Genomic DNA, 22,388 nt, shown 5'->3' on the forward strand with positions numbered 1-22,388 from the left:
TAAAAGCAGCTGGGGAGTTTCACAAGTGTTCTTCTCAACTGCTTTCCCACTCGATTTTTACTTCCAGACTAGATTTCATTTTGCTTTTTCAATATAAAAAAATCAATATAAATGGCTACTCATATAACCAGGGCTTTTTTTTCTGGGAAAAGAGGTGGTGGAACTCAGTGGTTGCCCTTGGAGAAAATGGTCACATGACTGGTGGCCCCACCCCCTGATCTCCAGACAGAGGGCAATCTTAACTCCCCTCTGTCTGGAGATCAGGGGGCGGGGCCACCAGCCATGTGACCATTTTCACGAGGTTCTGGAACTCCGTTCCACCGCGTTCCCGCTGAAAAAAAGCCCTGCATATAACCAAATCAGTTTTGTGCAAGTCTCCTAAAGGTCCTCTATACGATGATCCTAGCTTTAGTTACTTCAAGGTAACTAAAATGGCTATCCCTTTCACTATAGGACCACAACTGCAATATGCGACGTTGACAGTGGAGTATTTTAAAGTGCTAGCATGACACTGAGATGCCGAGTCCTTGGCAATGACAGCGCAACAACACTGGAGAGTATCAGCCAGTATATTTCACCCAAGTACATGATGGAACCTTTCACAACCTTAAGATACTTTGCTACAATCTGTCTTTTGCAGAACTTAATATATACAAGCTAATACAAACATATTGTACACATAGCTGTTGGGTGAAATCATTTTTCCAAACCCCTAATTGGTTTAAATACACCATGTTTTAAGCTAAAGTTCACTTAATTCAGTCCCAGAAGTATTTAAAAGACTTGACGTTCCACAAAGATTTCCATCACTTTCACAAGAAAATGCGCTTTGTACATTAAGGATTTCCTTTCCCTTTAGAAGTTGATAGCTTTGCCGAACGATGCCGCTAGGTTGGCTTCCCTGAATGCTTCAGATACGGTCTAATGAAAAGAAAGAGAAAAAACAATTAAGGAAGGAGGACAGTTGATGACCACAGCAGCCACAAGCTAGATCCTTCCCGAATCCCACAAAACCACACTCTAGACCCACTTACAGGATGGGCGTGGCAGACTCTAGCGACATCTTCACAGGACGCTCCGTATTCCATTGCAAGAGCAGCTTCATTCACCATTTCTCCAGCACCCTGAACAGAAGAGCAAAGCAAAAAACAGAATGAAAAAAAATCAGAGTAGAAGTACACAAAACGACAGAACTGTGTGTATTTAAAAATAAAATAAAATTATGATGGCAAAAAGTTTTTTGTAATCTGTATACATTATGCAAATTTATACACACACTACAAAGGCCTGTCACTTGGTTAAAGAAATCTTAAGCCAACTAATTCCAGTTTTTGACTAAACTACTACTTAATGCTCCATATGAATGTCATTCAGAAAAAAGCAGTGTGTTTAGATCATGTGGCTAGAGGCGCCGTCATCTACACAGAGTCATAGAGTTGGAAGGATCCTCCAGGATCATCTAGTCTAACCCCCTGCACAATGCAGGAAATTCACACACACCCCACGCAGCCCCAGTGACCCTCGCGCCATGCCCAGAAGACAGCAAAACACCGGCAGAGTCCCTAGCCAAACTGGCCTGGAGAAAATTTGCTTCCTGACCCCAAAGTGGCGATTGGCATTACCCTGGGCGTGTAAGAAGGGGCCAAAGCAGAGTAGGTGGAAAGCTGCCTCGTTTATAACAGGATTTGCTCCCCATAGCTTCAATAAATATTTGTATTAGAATACTAAAATATTTTTAAATCTACTGTTTGATTAATCAGAGGCATCTTTTAAATTCATCAAAAGATTTTAATCAGTGGATCTAACTGAATAACCTGCAACCTTCCATGGTGGATTATGCTCTCCTTAATGATGAATAGGTATAATAATAAAATATGCAGAGCACTAAAACATTCTTCCTGACCTCTGGTAACCCAACTGAGCTCCCACCCACCCACCCCCCGGTTTGGGACGTGGTGCCTCGTACTTTCAAGGTGATCTTCACCAGGGGTAGGCGAGGGAACTGCAGCGAGAAGAGGAACCAGGAAAAACCACCACCCCTCTCTTCTCTATCGGAAAAACATTGGCAGGGTGTTTCTTCACAGAACATACACAATGACTATACCGTACATGATGCCTTCTTAGATGCACCGGTATACTTCAACTCCTCTTAAAGATTACTCCCCACTAGTTAAATGCCATGGCTCTGCAAACGCACAACCCTGAGGAGCCACAACACATTATTATGCCAAGACTCCCACCCTGTGTTTCTCAGCCACACCCCTGCTGGGGAACTAAAAGCCTCTTCCATGCAAAACATTTAAACGCTGGACAAAGGCCTACTGTATTTAGAACTGCCTATGGATGCAGAATTTGCTACGGATTTTTAAAATTGAAACACTTCTGTTGCAAATAGAGGAAAGAATACAGAGAACATGAAGAACAGAGAAAGAATACAAAGAACACAATCAACAGTAGAAGAAAAGGGGTTGGCTATAGCAGGGAAAGATTAGAGTCCTCCAGTGAGTAGTCTCAGAGACAGTATTTCAAATTCCTACAAACAAACAACCAAGGCTTAGGGGCCAGAACACACAGCTGAATGCTACGCACTGTTAAGCACCCAGAAACTATAGATTCCGCAGCAACACGACTGGGATTATTCTCATCCCTTACTCACCGCGCCTAGAATATGAGCTCCCAGCATTCTGTCTGTGGACTTGTGACTTAGTATCTTAACCAAGCCATCAGTGTCAGCATTCGTCTTGGCTCTGCTGTTCGCAGCAAATGGAAACTTGCCAACTTTATATTCTATCCCCTAAAAAAACAAAAAACAATAAAAGGTCACTATACGTTGTATTAAGTTTGCAACTGGAAAAACCAAGTCTATGGAGCCAGAGATTTTGCTACAGCGGACACAAATGCCAAGGTCCAATTCTTGCTGAGATGGTAAACTTTTGTGTATGAGATGAGCCACTTCAGAGCAGAGGTGGGGCCTGAAAGTTAAACTACCCAGCACACAGAAAACTCTTATTTTTTTTCGTGTGTGTGTGTGTGTGCGCACGTGTGTGCATCATTTTGATTCCACATCCCCAGCTTGCCCTAAAAGTATGTCTGTGCTGCAGTATGTTAGACTGGATGTGAGGATGGCAGACATATGTTTAAAGCAGGATCTGTCAAAATCCCACTGCAACCAATGAGTGCAGTTCAGTTTAAGCACCAAAGGGGAAAAGCTTTGCTCTTTGCCTCCCGTCTCACTTCCGAAGGGCTCAGAGACTGATAGTGGGCCTGGCTGAAACTTCATTCTGCCCTCTGGGCCGTGTCAGTTCTGTAAAAGGCATTTTGCATTTTCAAGTTACTCCCCCCCCCCTTCACACTGCTCCCAATATGGAACTGCTACTCAGTACAAAATCTAGTCAACAGCCAAACCGTAAGAACAACACAGAACAAACGCAGCAACAGTGTTATTCAAACTGCAAAGCAAATGGAAGTTGAATACATTTTCTCCCTAGTAAGAACTGCACTGTGAGTGAAAGGTGCGATACCTCCTCTTTCAGCTGTTCTTCCGATTTGCCGACCCAAGCGACCTCAGGGTGTGTGTAAATTACTGACGGCACGCAGTTGTAGTCGATGTGAACAGCACCGCCCGCCATCCCCTCGACACACAGAATCCCTTCGTCTTCAGCTTTGTGAGCAAGCATTGGCCCAGCCACTACGTCACCAATAGCGTAGATACTGACAAATGAATGAAACCGAGTTAAATACCGCTGCTTAAGTACAGGAAAATACGCCTTCAGGGACATGAGCGTGTCACATATGTAGGTGGAATGAGCTAAGGGAAAAAACCAGTATCGTGAAAGGTCCAATTTATGATATTTGTAACCTTCACTTGAACCTTTTTAATGTTCTAGGACAGAACAAATAAGCAAACAAGCCATTTGCAGATACAAATCTCCTTCAACCTGCCGGCAAATGAGGGCCCCCCTGGATCTGTACTGCCCTTTCTATGCTGTCTTGGCAGGCAGCATAAAATAGAATAGCATGCGCAATCTATACAATGCTATGCAGAACAACATGAGAAAAAAAAAAGAACAAAGCAACTTATTTGATACATTCTAATGCTTTCTACATTCTAAGCAGGGCTTTTTTCAGGGGGAACGCAGGGGAACGGAGTTCCGGAACCTCTTGAGAATGGTCACATGGCTGGTGGCCCCGCCCCCTGATCTCCAGACAGAGGGGAGTTGAGATTGCCCTCTGTGCCGCTCAGCGGCGCGGAGGGCAATCTCAACTCCCCTCTGTCTGGAGATCAGGGGGCGGGGCCACCAGCCATGTGACCATTTTCTCTGAGGGCAACCCACCGAGTTCCACCAACTCTTTTCCCAGAAAAAAAGCCCTGATTCTAAGTATATACTTACACTCAACCTATAACCAAATCTTAAATCATCTTAATAGGGAGCTAATTTGTATCTTAAGCTCAAACCCTAATTTCTAAATAATGCAAGAAGTTAAAATGTACATATTGCTTGTAAACCACTGAGACCCTCCTATGACTTCACTTACTTAGGAATTTTGGTTTGGAATCTGTTGTTGATTGGGACTCTGCCCCTGTTATCCAGTTCAATGCCTACGTCTTCCAGGCCAAGATTCTGAGTGAAAGGGCGCCGGCCAATACACACGAGGAGGACATCACAAGTGACCACTTCCGCCCTGCCTCCAGCAGCCGCTTCAATACTGAGGAATGAAAGAAGCAGCAAAGTCCCAGGAAACAGAGAAAACACCCGCTGTTAATTAATTGATTAATTTGATTTTATCACATTTCTAGACTGCCCTCCCCGTCAAATGGGCTCAGGGCAGTTTTACAACCCTGCACATCTCTGGATCCAGATTAATTCATTTTTCTAACATTAAAAATATGTCAGAGATTTTACAGGAAGTTATTTAGAGTTATTAACTATCGTAAAGTTAACCCATACTAAACCAAGACATGTTTACACTCTTGTCAGAGAAGTTACACCACTTTACATCAATGCATAAACTGAGAGCCAGCACAGTAAAATAGTTTAAAAAATAGATAATGATCAGCTAGAACAAAGATCCAGAGGAGTTAGCCGTGTTAGTCTGTAGTAGCAAAATCAACAAGAGTCCAGTAGCACCTTTAAGACTAACCAACTTTATTGTAGCATAAGCTTTCGAGAATCACAGTTCTCTTCGTCAGATGCATGGAGGGCAAGAAGAAACTGGTCATATATATAGGTGGAGCGGGGAGGGAGGAGTAGATGCACTCAGTAGCTTCTGATATGGACTCAGCTTGACTGAGTCAAATTCATATGTAAATTTGACTCAGTCTGGCTTGGATTGAATAGAGACTATGAATGGTTATCTCATTATCAGAAGTAACTGACTTCCTTAACTGAAGCAAACTGATCTCCATATCAGAAGCTACTGAGTGCATCTACTCCTCCCTCCCCGCTCCACCTATCTATCTGACCAATTTCTTCTTGCCCTCCATGCATCTGACGAAGAGAACTGTGATTCTCAAAAGCTTATGCTACAATAAAGTTGGTTAGTCTTAAAGGCGCTACTGGACTCTTGTTGATTTTGCTAGAACAAAGAGGCTCCTAACTCACTGGTCCTGATGCTTCACCATGAAAAACACAGTATCTTACACAATGCTTTATACTGTTTCTACTTCATGACCATCCTAAACTTGTCTTGAGCATGCAGCCTGCTAGCCATGCCATAAAGGACCAGGATGGTATTTATACCACTTCCATTTGTGTTCCATGCTCATTCAGATATAACTCAAAATGCGCAGAGCCTCTAGATGACGCTTTGAAATAAATAGGAAGAAGGCTCCAATTAATGCCTTTAGCAGCAGAAATGTTAGGGCGAGGTAAATCTGTGTAGCACCAGATACAGAGGGCATAAGCAGTAACTCGCCTCAAAAATCCTTACTAGTTGCTACGCAAGATTACCAGTTCTCTATATAAGCAAGTATCTCTTTGATACTAAGAGCAACTTATCAGTGGAATGGGTTGAATACAGTACAAGCAGACCAAACTATTTCCGACGATTCTGTTATCTTACTGCAACCCCCCCCCAATGCCGCATCCAGCCGTGCTCCCAAGAGTACCTCTTCTTCAGTGTCACGCTCACAGTTGTCCTATAATATCCAGTTTATATGATGATGAATAATTTTGATCATAGCCAGAGAGGCTGCAAGTTTTTGTTCTACTCCACTGAGATGAAAATATATTTCAAACATCCTAACAGCCATAGATATTTAAGATGTCAGGAAACTGGGTCTCCGGAACGTCTGTAGCTCCCATTCTGACTGCTGGCTGATGCTAGTTTTTACAGAAGAAGGCAATCCTATTTCCGTAACGCTGGCATGTCCGGTACTTACGAAACATCTATGTTTCCATCTGGTTTCTTGGTGGCACCAGTGACTTTAGTATTGAGTTTAAATTTAAGCCCTTGCTTCTGTAGAATACGTTGGAAATTCTTAGAGATCTCCATATCAATGCCCAAACCACCAACGTGGCCCAGGAACTCAACAGCAGTTACATCAGCGCCCAGACGCTGCCACACCGAACCCTGCGAATAACACAAGCCCAGATTAAAAGCAGTTCTTTCAAAAATAAAAAAGGGGGGGGGGGAACATCTTTGCAACGATGTACTGCTTTGCCTAGAAATTTATCAAATTAACAGCAACATCCACCCTGGATAAACAGAATCCCAACAGGAATTTATACACAGGATTGAGATTATTGTAAAAATTACTCTCTACAGACAGTCAGTGGCAATTGTACTAACTGGCCAAGTTCTTAAGAGTTGAAATGCGACAGCTAGTTAATAGAGATCAGCCACGATACTGAGTTCTCACATACAAGCCATAACAGGAGATGAAAAATGGCGCCTGCGCTCCCTAGCAGTGATTTTCCAGCAAGATAAATGCAGCTGGAAAGAATAATTCCTCAAAAATTCTGGGGGGAAAATAGCAGCTTACAAAGATGCCATTCTGTCTGAACAACATGAATAGTTGCACTGGGAAGAAGAAGCCATGAAGCCTTCGGAAAATAGAGTTTAATCACTACATAATTCTCTCCTTTATCTTCCCTGCCATGTCTGCCAGTAAAGATGTTTTTGCATTTTGTAAAATTACCATTATTACAGGACCAACTGGCAAAGATCTGCACTGCAACGAGCCTCTCCTAATCCTAGAGTGGCTACAAATTGCTAAGGGTCCAGGAACGAACTACATCCTGTCCAGTTAAGACCTGCCTCTCACCAGTGGCAACTAGAGACAGGGCATCTTCTGTGATGGCATCTCGTCTCTGGAATGCCCTCCTCCTCGAGGCTCGCCTGGTACTTACTTTCTTTTAGGCACCGGGCCAAAACGCATCTTTTTACCCAAGCAGTTAATAAAGGGGTTTATCTTACCAGTGCTGTCATAACCTCCTTCTGTGGCATGACAGTTTTGATGCTGCTTATGTCTAGTGGCTTGTTTTTATGCTGGGATGTTTTTAGTTGTAACCTGCCTCAAGCAGGACTCTGAAGAGGCAGCAGAGAAATATCCTAACTAAATACATCTGTGTATCCCCTCTCCCTTTCCACTCATCCTCTCAGCTCTGCTACTTCTCCCACCTTCGCTTCCCCCCAACCCTGCTGCCACCACCTTTTCTCTCTCTCCACCAGCCACACTGTGGCTCCACAGCCCCCTTCTGTCTCCACCTACCTCATTTCAACAGCCACTACTTCTCCCTCGACTGCTTCCCAAGGCACATCATACACAGTCTCTTCAACCCCTGCTACCTTCTCAAGCTTCCCTGCTTTGTCCATGCCAATGTGCCCTTTCTCAGGCCCTGTTTAATTCACAGAGGAAAGGGAGCTTGAAATGGTTGGGAGCCACACGCAGCTATCAAACCACAGGTTGCATGCTAGATCTTAGAATGGCTAGAATATAAAGGGAAGTGCCGTCACTAAAAACCACCCTGCCTTTCTGCATCCCCGCTACATACCTGCCTTGTACAAACACTCGCTGAGCCACATGAGACCACCCTGTGAGCACGCATGAGAGCAAATCAGCATGGTTTCCTGGGATGTAAGATGTGTCACCAGCACACACACAGCTGCCATGATCTGTGCAACAGTGGCACTTTGAAAAAGGACAGCACAATTCCCTTAACTTTGGTGTGCAAAGCACCACCCACACAGAGAAAACCTGGCACCGTAACCAGCACCTACACTCAATCCTGGCTGGCAGCCAGTGGCTACGCAAACAACTCCAACAAGCCACTAACACATCACAACGTTTTATAGACACTGGAAAATTTGTATTTTTAAAAGAGTGAGACATATTACTCACCAGTTCCACACCAATGACTCCTGCACCAATGACCACCATTTTTTCAGGGACTTTTTTTAAAGATAATGCACCGGTTGATGATACAACCGTCTCCTCATCAATCTAAGCAAATGAAAAAGGAAAAGAGGGTTTTACTCTCTTCACACACCAATAACATATAGAACAAGGTATACCAAATGCCACTGATTTATCTAACACCTATGAGCTGTCACACAGGAACATATCTGAAAATATCAGTCAACTGTGCCTGAAAACTCCCTTCCCGCAAGCTACCCACCGCCATAAGAAAGGCCAGCAGTAGAAGAGGCAGCGGCCAGACTTCCTGGACCAAGACCTCACTACAGCTGTATTTTAACTGAAAGTTCTTAATTTCTGTAACAAGCTTTGCAAGCCAAGGCTTTTTAAAACTGAAAAGCTGGGCAAAAATTCAGTAAATAAACAAACAGCAGATCAATGCTGGAAAGACTTCAAAGTCAAGACATACCGTAATTCCAGGGAAAGGTGTTACGTCTGAGCCTGTAGCAATGAGAATATTCTTTGTATTAATAACCTGATTGCTGCCATCATCTTTAGTTGCTGTGACTTGATTTTTCCCTGTTATTTTTCCATGACCGGATACGTGTGTCACCTTTGAAAGAAAACATATTTACTCTACTTTAAGCAAATGAACTGAGAAATATTTTCTGTGAATACATCATCTATTGTATCACTGCAGCTTAACCTTTCAAAAGGATATGAAGTTTTTATCTGTAAAGGCAGTAAGACATTTCAAACAGCTGTTTCTAAGATTACTTTCTGTTAATGAAGTCCCTTTCACTGACAATCGTGTTCCATTGATGCTGCAAGCCTTAAAGAGGACAGTCAGCCGATCTTTTTTAAAAACGTAAAGAGCGCACAGAAATTACTGTCTCCGGCCAGAAACGAAGCTAGCCACACCTGGGTGCGCCATCAGATGGCTGAGTTTGCAGCACGTTTTGTTAAGCGTTTAAAAGAGTGAACGCTCAAGCATACACTGCAAGGAGATGCCTTCCACAGCTCTGCCACCCACTCCCCCTTTAATATCCAAAATCACCAGCAGGATCCTGGCATGCTTAATGACAAGTTCCGATGGATTATCCTAGCAACCTGATCAGCCTTTTAAAAACAAAGAAGAAAATGCACACAGACACTAACTCTAAAATAAGTAAAACTCAGGAGAACAAATAGATTCGATTTCCACTATTTGTAACCAGTCATTAGACAGACGAGGCGCTATAGTCCACAGGCCAGACATACCTTATTCTGTTTAAATAAATGAGCAATTCCACCTGTTAAAGCCTTCACTGCACCACTCTTCTGTTCCATCATCTTCTCCAAATTCAATCTCAGCCCTGTAACTATAAATGTTCTTTTTTAAAATATGAGGCTTTTGTAACATTTTTTAGTCTTGAACACTTAGCACTCAAGGGCAATTTAAAGTTCAGTTATGTATCACAGCAAAATGTCTAATCCAGTGGTTCCCAAACGTTTTGGTTATGAGGACCTCTTTTTAACATCAAATATTTTTTGCAGACTCCCACCCATGATAAAAAATGTACTATTAGTATCCGCTAATTGAGAAAATGCATGACAACAAGATCAAAATGACAATGCTTAGAGCAAATATAGATTTGCAGATCCTCTGTAATAATTCGGCACCTGCCCCCTGCAGGAATTCCTGGCTCCCAGGCTGGGAGTTACTGGTCTAATCATTATTACTAACTGAAGCGTCTATTCCACAATTTGAACTATTACAGCAATCAAACTTATGCATCTACAGTGCTCTTCATAGATATACTATAGAATATCACATCGGACGAAACATCGAAATGAAGCAGCAATGGCTGCAAGGAACAGAAATGAACTAATTTTAATACAGTGGTTTAAGTGTGTTAATCACTGAACTACAGCTACAGTATAGTCACCACCCTGGGCTATTCCAGATCCTTTCCCTGAACATTCAATTTGTCTCCTTACTAGAGGTGGGCACGAATCCAATTACGACCCCAAAAAACGCACAAACCAGGCCAGTTCGTGGTTCGCTCCTTTCTACGAACTTCCACGAACTGTTTACTGGTTCGGGTTCGTTTGGGTCGTATTGGGAAAGGGGCAGTTTAAATGGCCATTTCCCCGAGGGCCCTTTAAATGGCCCACAAAGATCCTTCATTTGTGCAGGATGCACTGGAAAGTCACCAAGTGCAGCCCATTCCCTTCTCCATCCCCATCCCCAATTTGCAACAACAGGTTACCAGAGAGCTCAAGGACTCACAGCAAAGCCCAATTCCTGCTGCATGAGGGAAACACCTTATACAGTCCCTTGGATCCCAGCCTAACAGTGCAATTCTAAGCAGAGTTACTCCAGTCTAAACCCACTGATTTCAATGGGCTTAAACTGGAGGAACTCTGCTCAGGATTGCACTGCAAGTCTGCAGCTCTTTTATGTACAGAGAAATAATAAAAGGCATGCAGGAGGCATTCGACGGCATTCTATCTAGATGCTTATTAAAAAATAATCTGATTCCACCTTTCAATATCCTGAGCAAAGGCACAGGGGTAATTGACAAGCACTTATTTATTTGTTTAAAACATTTTATGCCATCACTTCAGAGACCTGTTAGAGGTGGCTCAGACACCAAGAGAAAAAAAATCATTACAATTAACCACTGTTAAAAACCAAACAATAAAGAAACATAAAACCACAAAGCATAATATATTTGGCAGCATAAACTATTCTCATAATGCTCTTCAGGCTAGAAGCAGATTGTAAAAAAAAAAATTTTTTTTTTAAATTCTACACACCTCCCTAGTTAAAAGCCTGGGCAAAGTGCCCGTGCTGAAGAAGCCCCGTCTTTCATCTCTGCTGGCCTCAGCTCTGCAGGTGCACACAGAGGCCAGGGCTTGCGAGAAGAATCTTAGCTAACTGGCAGGCTGTGTAGTATTTTTATATATTTTAAACAACATTTAATACATCAACAGTCTTTAATAATTTTTTATTAATTTTTAAACCATTTGAATTGTTTTCTTCTCCCTGCAGAGTTTTGCAATGATCGTTAAAGGTGGCATTAGTCGATGTCCCACCAATACGGTTTGTGGAGACACCAAGGGATGTATTACATACTTACTCTCAATTCCTCTACTAGCAAAGTCTTTGCCATGGGCCAAATGATATAGGTGTGAATTGTTTAGTAAGGCCTATGAACAAAAAAAAGAAAGAAAAGAAAAAGAATTAAACAATCTACATAGCCAACATCGTATTTAAATGTATGTGTTTGACATCAGTGGTAGGTGTAAGATCAAAGTCCACTAATTTAGTTTAGTTACCAATATAGCTTCAGATACATGTAGTCATCACGTGATGACCACAATACTTGCATGTGTGAATAGGCCATCACAGACTAGTATCAAAGCAGTTTCTGGCAACTTATCCCGCATCCCCCAAATCCTTTCTAAATTCTAATGGAATCAGTTTACATATTCAGCTGCTGATCATGACAATAAACGTCAGTATTTCATGCACGTATGTATACACATTGTATACAAATAAATAAATAAATGGACACTTGAAAAACCCAACCCCAGAAAATTCAGAAATTAAATTTCTAGTTATTGAAACAATTTTCATCTTCTTCACCTCCCCACCAAATCAGATTTCTACACTGGTGGACCACACTGATTAATGTCTAAAATTCAGTTTTCCTCTTCCAGGCCAGCTTTAGCATCTAAGCTTGCTTTAACTGCGTATCGTGTGAAGGACATCAAAACAAGAGGTTGCAGAGAGGCCGTAGCTTGCAAACCCACCTGAATTTTTTAAAAGTATGCACAGATCTACACCATCTAACACTAGGCAGGAATCCACACAGGTTAGGGTGTAAACAGACACACAAGGAATGGTAGAAGCTACTGGACTAGGGCTATCCCCTTGGTGGGACAGCTTCACTAATTAATGCCACAAAAGCATCTTGGAGAAGGTTACAGAACAGCAAACATATGCAGCTTGTCATATAACGTATAACAAGGAACATTCTCCACCAGGTTCTGAAATCAACAGAACCTTTAAATCTATAATTGTATTTCTTTTTTTATATCAAAGAGGGCATAACCTGATTCAAAAATACAGTTTTTAAATACAGTTTCTCAATCTCCAGCTTATGTTGATGTGACCAAGTTGGGTTTTTTAAACCAAGAATCAAATAAGTCCGAGTAATAACAATAACAACAATAATAATTTGTATTCCTTTCATCCAGTCCTCAGTAGAGATACTGAACAATCTGAAAGACTAGTACCCACCTTGGAAGGTATACATCCAACATTCAAACAGGTTCCACCTAATGTTTCATTTTTCTCCACACAAACAGTCTAGGATTGAAAAGAAAAAGGCATTTTTATAAAATTACAGATGTTTTGGTTGTTGTGGGTTTTCCAGGCTGTATTGCCGTACGGCAATACAGCCTGGAAAACCCACAACAACCATCGTTCTCCGGCCGTGAAAGCCTTCGACAATACATTACAGATGTTTTGTTTACAATCTTCACCCTCCATATCAAATGAGTCACAGAATATTCCAATAATGATCCTGTAATTGTGAACGTTTTATTGTCCTGGCAGCTGTTTCCACATATTATGTCTCATGAAGTTTTCACGAACGATACTACGAACACCTTTAAGGGGATGCTGTGATTATGAGTAACTGTGGAAGCTGCCTGTTCAGTACAAATGACCCAGTCGTCATTTATTTTATAGCTCGTCTGAACAGCCAAGGCTGAAATAATTTAATCAGAACTATCAAAGAGACAAATAGCATCAGACTCCCTTATTGAGGGAATAAATAACAGACCCCTTCACAGGCATTACTTATAATATAATACAAGCCACTCCACTACATCGCAGAATTAGAAAAACAGAAATTGGTGAGGTACTGCTACTTAGAGTCAATTGACTTATCTGTAGTACCTTCTGCATATGAAATGTATTTAGCCAGCCAATCCTTTTACATGTCAAATTTATACATATTCTTAAAACTGCACAACAGCAGTTGTTCAAGCAATCAGTTTTCTTTTTCCAAAAACATGCAACGATTCTGTATTCCATTCAGTGCAATTAAAATCTTCAAAATGAAAACATCATCAATTTGAAGAGGTATCTTGCTTTCTGACGTAACTGCAAGAACCTTTTGCAAGACTAACCCTACAATACCTGGTTGATCTTGCCATGCTTCCTCACCTTAAAGCCAAGCTGAGCAGCTTTTATAGCAGCAACATATCCCCCAGGACCAGATCCAATGACTGTAACATCAGCATCAACTAACAGAAAAGACGGGTGCAATGGTTTTCAGAAGATACTGGAAAATACTTTTACTGTACAAAAATACAACCTGTTCTATAACAATATAACTTTATTCTACAGATGTAAACACTGATAAGGAAAAAAGATAATGCAACCTAGCCTATAAATGAAAGTTTATTTCCAAAGAAATAAAGCAAAAAATATGAACAGAAGGTGAGCAAACATACAATTAATTTTTCTAACAATTTTTAAAGTCATCTTCCTGAGTTGTATTATTTTGGTTTTGTCTCGTTTTGTTTTTGATACAATTCTATGGATACTTGAGTATCTCCATGTTGTATGGATACTTTACAATCTCCATGTTGTAAGCAACTCTGAGTCCATATTAGGGAAAGACGGGGTATAAATATTTTCAATAAATAAAATGGTCATCACAACGTGGGTATTATCTGTTCAATGTGACAGGTTTCTTAATACATATATCACTTGCTGGATAAGGAACCCTGAGAGCAGGGCTTTTTTTCAGGGGGAACGTGGGGGAATGGAGTTCCGGAACCTCTTGAAAATGGTCACATGGCCGGTGGCCCCGCCCCCTGATCTCCAGACAGAGGGGAGTTTAGATGGCCGGAGGGCCATCTAAACTCCCCTCTGTCTGGAGATCAGGGGGCGGGGCCACCGGCCATGTGACCATTTTCTCCGAGGGCAACCCACTGAGTTCCACCACCTCTTTTCCCAGAAAGAAAGCCCTGCCTGAGAGTAAGCTAGATGAGAATTCGTAGCCACTCTCCCAAATGGCAAATTATTTTTTTTCACATTTCTGTATTATAATACAGAAATATAATTACTACAGAAGTATAGTGGGTTGGATCCAGTGCCTCCCATCCGCAAAGTGAAGCCTTGCTCTATTAGGAGGAGGCCTGCTTCCTCAGACGAAGGGACTCAATGAAACCCACTGTACTCCACATACAGAGTCCACCTTCCAGAATATTATAAAGGAGTTCATTTATCTGAGATATTGTTTAGAATTACAAGTCTTTATTATTTTATGAGGGAGTTTACCAATTTTCGCCATTTTTAACATCGGAACCATTCTGATGTTCATATTGCCGCTGTCAGAGTGTACATAAACATCTTAACTGGTGAGCCTGCAATTCCCACTCCTTTCATCTAATGACCAGCTTTTACTGCAACAGCAAAAGTTCTACTGCTAGCACAGCCATAGGATGAAGGGTCAACCTTGCCATAATATAGAATAGCAAAAAGCATTCCATTAATTCTGAACTGACCAAAAGCCTTGGCTGTATTAAAAAAACAAAACCAGGAAAGCTTATTGTAGATATTTCAGCATGGCACACAGCACCAACTCTCCTGGTGATAAGAACTCTGTGGTGGTGGAGAGAGCCATCAAGATGTAGCTGACTTATGGCAACCCCTGCTGGGGTTTTCAAGGCAAGAGGCATTCAGAGGTGTTTTGCCATTGCCTGCCTCTCCGTAGCGACCCTGTTCTTTCTTGGTGGTCTCCCATCCAAGGCCAACTCTGCTTAGTTTCTGCTTAGTTTCTAGTATCTGACAATGTGACAAGGCTCACCTGGACTATCCAGGTCAGGTGATACGAGCTATGCCATTTTATTATCTTTGATAACTTTGTCCTGCCATTGATTGTCCTATAATATTAAGTCAGATTGCCAATTTTTGCTGGGTACTGTTGACGAAATATTTTTAAAATATTATGTCATGGGGAAAATTCCATGACATAAACACAAGTATAAAATGCAAAGATAACACAGTGAGAAACATATAGCAAACAGTAATTTTTCTCCCTTTAAAATACACAGAAACAGCAACTTGTATGGCAATCCTAAACAGAGTTAAGCCCACTAAAGTCAATGGGCTTAGACAGGAATAGACAGCTTTGACAGCTTTGCTTAGAGCTGTCAGAAAGGCATAGGCCCTTGAACATTGCATTTCAAAGGAAACAAAGCTGCTTTAACATGGATGCACTCTTCTCAGCTGTCACACAATGCATATATTCGCTCTACAAGTATCTGCATTCCAAAAGACAACATAGTTTGAGAAGCCACCTCTGGACATCTCACAGTGACACAATTCTATGCAGTAGAGTAGATATTTTTGTATACTACCTTGCAGGTAGTGTCTTAAAGATATCTTAAAGATTGGCAGTTTGGCTGAGGCTATGAACAAAAGCATTCTAATACTCCATTTTTTTTAGTTTTGCAATTAATTTAATGTTAAATAATATTTACCTTGATCAGCATAAGTCCTCAAAGGCACTGCAGAAAAACCTTGTAAGCCCTGAATTCGGCTAAAATGACTTCTCTGATGATAAAAGAAAGACAAGTTTAGATTCTCCCACAAGAAAAGTATTATTTGCATACAACGGGGTAGAATAGACTAATTCACAGTTTACATGCACTTCACAGTGATTTAAAAATGTGTTATTCTGTAGTACAGAAGGAAACTTTTTTTAAAGCTGAGCAAGAGCACCATTATTCAAATATTAATTCTGTTCCCTTCTCCATCCATGGTACTCCTGGGGAGAAAAAATTTGCCACCACTAGAGTTAATTCTTCATCAAACTTGCAAAGTTTAGCTTTTAACAGAGTCTAATTCAATATTGATTGGGTGGGAATACTCTTATGTTTATAAAGCCCTAACTCACAAGCATAACACCTCTAGCTGACAGATTTAGAAAGATACAGGTTGGCAAAGTTTTAATGCTCAAAGAATTTAAGTTAGTTCAACTCAATGAAATCCACAACGCTACTAGGAGTAGCAATTTTGGAGATTTTTAAAAAATTGCCAATTGGCATAATGAAGTCTGAAAGTAGATAAGCCATGACTTCCTCACTTCTGTTCAACATTTACAGCATGATCCTAAACAGAGTTGCAGCCTTCTAAGTCCACTGAAGTCAATGGGCTTAGAAGGGTGTAACTCTGTTTAGGATAGCACTATTGGAACTGAATGTGATCTTTTGTATAATTTCAGCATAGAGCAAATAGTTGTGTAACCAATTAGAACAGAGAGGCTGACAGATTCCAAACAGATCCAGACACCGTGGAGTGAGAGGTGCCCACAGAACGGCCAAAACTCTTACCATGAAACTTTTTCCCTGTTGCAAAAACAGCAACGTATAAATGCCCTTTATTTTAAATATCATGGAAGAAAAACCATATATTCCTTATTTCTGAAATATAAGTCTGAAAGTCAAAGGAATAAGTCATTCCCCCCAGCAGAGATAGATGCTATCAAAAGAACATAATGATATTCAGCAGATCAAAGTCTGAATGTAAGAACTGCTCCTTATCAGTGGCAGAGAAGGCATTTCGTCAAAAACAAGGTCTTTATTACAACCACACACTGATGTCACTGCCTCCCGCCATATGTTCCTTGGAGGGCACCTCTGTTGTTCCCTGGCCCCAAGGACATTCGCCTAGCCTCAACTAGGGCCAGGGCATTTCCAGCCCTGGCACCAGCCTGGTGGAACTCTCTCTTCGTCGAGACCAGGGCCCTGCGGGACTTATTACAGTTCCCCTGGGCCTGTAAGACGGAGATGTTCCGCCAGGCCTATGGTAGTGGTTGAGATCTGGGCGGACTACCCAGTCAGCCTCTCTGCTGTGGCCTTGGTCCGCTGTCTATCCGAAACATCTATGACCGGCCTGCCCTAGCCCCTCTGATTGCTGAAGAGGTATACAGTGTTAACTTCTTTGCTGCTGCTGGATAGGGTTTTATAGTTTTAAACTGTATTTTGTATTGTATTATTAATTCTATGCTGTATTTATTGTTATTGTAATCTAACAATGTTGTTACCCACCCTGAGCCCATGGGGAGGGTGGATTAGAAATTTAGTAAATTAAATGTATTAAAATTAATTCAATTATCTCTTTTTCTCATTTCTAAGTAGCCAGCCTGTGGCCACCAGCACCATAAAAGAGGCAACGATGTTCCATAGTGCACCTGCGCATAGAACATTTTGAGCTTGGCTAATGTTAAAACTTCTCTGTTGCGTCTTTGCTGTTTTCCTCCACACTGTACTGCTCCTGCTTCTTAGGCAATAGACAAAAGCCTCCACAGAAGACTATAATACATACTAAAATGACACATATTCTGTACCTGACACACCTGTCAACTGGCTAACCACTTTACTTACAAAATAGTAAAGAGTCCAGTAGCACCTTTAAGACTAACCAACTTTACTGTAGCATAAGCTTTCGATAACCCCAGTTCTCTTGGTCAGATACGTTTTACTTGCAGCATCTTTCTGCTTTTTGTGGCACAGCTCCTAATAAAATCGAGCAGGATTTTTGTGGCACCTTAGAGAACTACTGAAATGTCTGTTTTATTCTACTTTTTGAGATGCAGTGAGCAGCTCCTTTCTAAGCAGACATATTTTTGTAGGGGCATGGAAAGAAAAAAAACAGCTGAATCAAGGGACCATGCAAATGTAATTATGTGAAACTCAAGCTTAAATAGAAAAAATATAGAGACCATTCATGAGCGAACACTTGTAAAGTCCCAGGCTTTGCTATGGTGGCTCAGTAACAGCTACAGGGAAGCAGAAATCCCAAGTCCTAGCTTGGGGGGTGGGAGAGTGTGGACCCTCTCAGCCTATTCCAGTTCAGCAGTTTCATATTGGAGATGTCCCCTAAGCAGCATCTGGTCTTTAGTCCCTGATTGCTGGAATAACATCCTGTTAAAATCCTATTCCTTTTGCCTGCAACAGGATAGCAGGGGCCTGTCCCTCTGGAATTATAACTGCGCATATGACTGCACTGTTAGTCTGGCACAGCAGAAAACAAACAGGCAGCACCTTAAAGAATCACAGTATCACAATCCCAGCAGTTTTTTGTGGACTAGGGAACACTTCATGGAAGGCCATTTATCAGATTGTGGGGGGGGGGGGGCGCTAAAAACAAAGCCTACCTATGGGTAGGGGTATCCACCACCCCACACTGAAAGCAGTACTCCAGGAAATTATTTTATTTCACGTCATGCATAGCCCACCTTTCTCACTAAGACTCAAGGCAGTGTGAGATTAGTACAGTCAGTACCAAGGGCATTTCCCTAAATAATGCCACAGGGTAAATAAATGCGAATTTACAAAGACGGAACATTAGCAAGGATCCCATACAGAGTTGAAGAAAGGCCGACCCAGGGCATAAGCAATTCTAGGGCTGACATTAGACAACACAGCACTACCCAGCAGGGTCATACTTAAAGCAGCAGGGAGCTCATACGGAAAAGCCGCAGAGAAGGCCTAAGGCAACAGAGTGGTGAAGCCTGCGGGGCCGAACTCCTTGGGAGTCCTTGAAACTACCCCTCGCGCCCTGCTTATTTTGGGCCCCCACCACCCCCCGGTCTGAGGCGTGACTGGCGTGGCCGGCCGAACCGCTGCCTGCCGTTAAAGGCCGAGAGGCGGCGGGCTGCGACGGCACCGCCAGGCGGGGAGGCGTGAGAGAGGCGGCCGGGCTAGGCCAAGGTCGGAGCGGGGCCCTCGCGCGTCGGGCCCGGCAGGCCCCCGAGCGGCGTCTCCCGCTCCCCCCGCCGCGCCGCGCCGCGCCGCGCCGTACCTGGCCGAGGGCGCAGCAGACGCGGCTCCAGCCCTGCATCTTGCCCGCCCCGAGCCGCCCTCCGGCTGCGGCCGCTGCTCCTCCTTCCCGCGCCGTCCACGGCGGCAGCCCAAGGACGCCTCGGCCTCGCGCAGGCGCATTGGACGGGGAGCGAGGCAGGCCGCGCGGGGCTCCCTCACGGGCAGGCCTCCTCGGCCCGGGTGAGGCGGCCTCCGGGGGCAGCGAGGCGGGCGGGCCTGTCGGTGCGGCAGCTCCGAGGCGGCCCCCTGGCGGAGGCGGCCTCCTGGTGCTTCCCTCCTCAGAAGCTTGACTCCTGGGGTTGCCAGCTCCAGGTTGAAAAATTCCTGGAGATTTGGGAGTAAACCCTGGAGAAGGCAGGGTTTGGGGAGGGAAAGCACCTCAGCGTGGTATATTTTCATCTTCCAAAGCAACCATTTTCTCCAAGGGAACTCATCTCTGTGGCCTGGAGATCGGTTGTAATTCCGGGAGATCTCCAGCCACCACCTGGAGCCTGGCAACGCCCGCCCAGTTGCCAGAAGGGTTGATTCTGTGGTGTTCTTTTGTGGAGAATTCAGGCTTGATGGGGTCTAGAACACACTTATTTGTCTTTTTGGCCGTCCGTGGTACCTACAGAACTCTCTTCCAGCATCACATTTCAAATAAATCAATTTTTATACAGGTATCTGAAGAAGTGAGTTGTGGCTCACGAAAGCCCACACCCTCCCACAGATTTTGCTAGTCTTACAGGTGCTACTGGACTCTTGCTCTTTTCTACTGCTATAGACAGACTAACGCAACTACCCATCTTGATCAATTTTCTTCCTGTCGGCTTTCTTTACCATCCAACTTTCACATCCATATATAGTAACAGGGAATACCATAGTTTGGATTAACTTGAACTTGGTCCCCAGAGAGACCCCTTTAGCCTTCTATAGGCCTCAGTTAATTTTCTTATCCTTCAGATGGCTGCTTTCTGAATAGTTGAACCTACTTCTTGATAGTTTATTTGTGCTTCATGTAACTTCTGACATCCATTTGTGAAGGAAGATGCCCAGTATCCCGACAGAGGGGGACCCCTATCCAAGACACTAGATCTCAGTCAAACTAAGGCAGCAAATATTAGCAAAAGCAAGAAAAGTTTATTAGAGAACGAGCTTAAACAAACTGATGCGCTTCAGACAGAATCTGACAAAAGGCATATCTCACAAAGTGATCATCCATTCTTATATCTTCTTACATATTGTCAGATTATTTTAATATCTTACATTGTGTAAATTTGTATTCAATTAATGTGAATTGTTTAAAATGATTACTGCCGGTCCTTGATCATATTAATACACTAGCTTGATGTCCGTGCTTCGCAACGGTATTTAACTACTTTAAATCCAGTTACAATATTTATGGGTATGTAACTTTTTTTGGTTGGGGGGGGGGGGGAGTTTGAGTTGGTTTTGTAGTCTTAATAGCTTAGTACCAGAGGTTCACAATGGTGTTTGAATAGAGCGAAGTGCGTTGAGGCCTAAAACGGATGTAGTGAATTTTGAAATTTAACATTTATTGAAGAGATTTTTAAAAGGAAAAGATTGTACTGCAATAAATAAAGTGAAAAATACATACAACCTTTTTTTTTCTACTGAAGGACCTCTTTGGAGACCTCGTTGGTGGTTTCCCCCCATTTTGGAGCCCCCACTTTGAGGAGAAGCTTATGGGCTGGGAAGCCAGGAGGGATGAGCATGCTGAGGAACTCCACAGGGTAGTGGACCGTGTCAGGGCTTGCCGCGACTGCCGCTGGGCGTGGCACTGGGCGGTCTGCTCCTGACGTTACAGGGGGGCCAGGGATTCTGCAGGACCCTGCTCTGTGGAAGGAGGGGCAGTATACCTCACCCAGACTCCCTCTCAGTCCACTCGCTGGCCTGCTCAACCTGGCCTGCTTACCCCCTGCATCCTCCTTCATCTCCTCCTTCCAGAACTCTCCTCCAAGCCTCCACCCTTGCATCCTACTGCTCTCACTCCACATGATCACTCCTCACTCACACCCACCACCTCAGAGCTCTTCCTAGCCACCTTATATAGGGCTTCCTTTCCCCGCCCCGCCCTCCTTCTAGGCTTGTGCCATCTCCTGACTTGGCCCAGCTGTGCCTTCCCTCAGGTGTTTCCCTCCTACCACTAATCCCTTCTTGGCTTCCTTGCCTTGCTGGCAGGGTGGGATTGAATGCGAGCCATCCCCGGCTGAGGTCTCCTTGGCCTTGCTCATGAGGAGCTGCCCCAGTCGGCTTCGGTGCTGCTGAGCCTGCCTGGCCTTGCTCACGAGGAGCTGCCCCAGCCGGCTTCTGTGCTGCTGAGCCTGGCTGGCCTTGCTCACGAGGAGCTGCCCTGGCCAGCTTCTGTGCTGCCTGTTCGTTGATGCCGGGCGGGGCTACCCATCTCCTCCCCCAGAATGCCTGTGGCAGCTCCACCTGGAGGGGCTTGGCTCCTAGCACCTCCTGAGCCAGGCTGCTGTCCTCTAGCCAGGGTGTGGCTCTGGGCTGTAGTGGCTGCTTCTCCTCCTTGGCTGGTAAGGGCTCTGTTTGGGCTGCTGCTGGGTCCCTGTTCCCCCTGCCTTGGCCCTTTTCCTCTAGCCTGCTTAGCCCCCTCTCCTCCCCCTGGGGGGTGGGACTAGCTGGCTTCTCCCTGCTCCCTCCAGCCTTCTGAGGCTTTGGCCTTTCTCCCCTTCCCCCTGGAGTAGGCAGGTTCTGGCTCTGTTTGCCAGACAGAGCAGTTGAACTGCTGTCTCCTGGCTGCCCCCTGCCGCTGCCTGTCAGCAAGTCCGGGGGCTGGGCTGCTGACCCCGGACAGACCGCATCATCCATTTGCACCACTGAGTCCACAGATCTGTACTCCATTTCTGTCCCTTCAAGGGAGTTAAGTTGTGTTTCATTAATGATGGCAGCCTTGTCATTCTTGGGGGGTCAGAATGTTATGCTTGCACAGCTAGTCCATGGACTTCTCCGTGATAGTGGCGATATCAGGGTATATCGTGGCTGTTAGGTCCGCTAGGGTTGTCATTACTGTGCCCAGGCCTGCAGGACTCAGGAGGACTTACCGGTATTTGCTCACCGCTGCTAGTGCACTGTAGGCTACGATGTGCATATTTCTTTGCCGCATCTCTAAGTT

At 43.7% G+C, this 22,388-nt stretch overlaps 1 protein-coding gene across 1 annotated transcript; it reads right to left on the reverse strand.

The window, feature by feature from the left end:
• Nucleotides 1-555: 555 nt before the first annotated feature.
• DLD (dihydrolipoamide dehydrogenase) lies at nt 556-19,431 on the reverse strand. Its single transcript, XM_054989110.1, has 14 exons — nt 19,236-19,431; nt 15,911-15,983; nt 13,584-13,663; nt 12,651-12,719; nt 11,485-11,554; nt 9,620-9,720; nt 8,829-8,972; nt 8,345-8,446; nt 6,383-6,573; nt 4,537-4,707; nt 3,522-3,711; nt 2,657-2,794; nt 1,035-1,124; nt 556-921 (listed from the first exon to the last, which is right to left on the reverse strand). Exons 1-14 carry the CDS (start codon nt 19,272-19,274, stop codon nt 856-858), a joined length of 1,524 nt encoding a protein of 507 aa, XP_054845085.1. The 5' UTR covers nt 19,275-19,431; the 3' UTR covers nt 556-855.
• Between the last annotated feature and the right edge of the window lie 2,957 nt (nt 19,432-22,388).

This window comes from Eublepharis macularius, chromosome 9 (assembly GCF_028583425.1).
Source record: "Eublepharis macularius isolate TG4126 chromosome 9, MPM_Emac_v1.0, whole genome shotgun sequence".
NCBI lineage: Eukaryota > Metazoa > Chordata > Lepidosauria > Squamata > Eublepharidae > Eublepharis > Eublepharis macularius.

Coding starts and splice junctions, on each gene's coding strand:
- DLD (XM_054989110.1), bottom strand. CDS start 19,274: ATGCAGGGCTGGAGCCGCGTCTGCTGCGCCCTCGGCCAG. Junction 4,708..6,382: donor GATGGAAACATAGATGTTTC/GTAAGTACCGGA, acceptor TTCATTCCTCAG/TATTGAAGCGGCTGCTGGAG. Junction 2,795..3,521: donor AAGAACAGCTGAAAGAGGAG/GTATCGCACCTT, acceptor TTGTTTTTTTAG/GGGATAGAATATAAAGTTGG.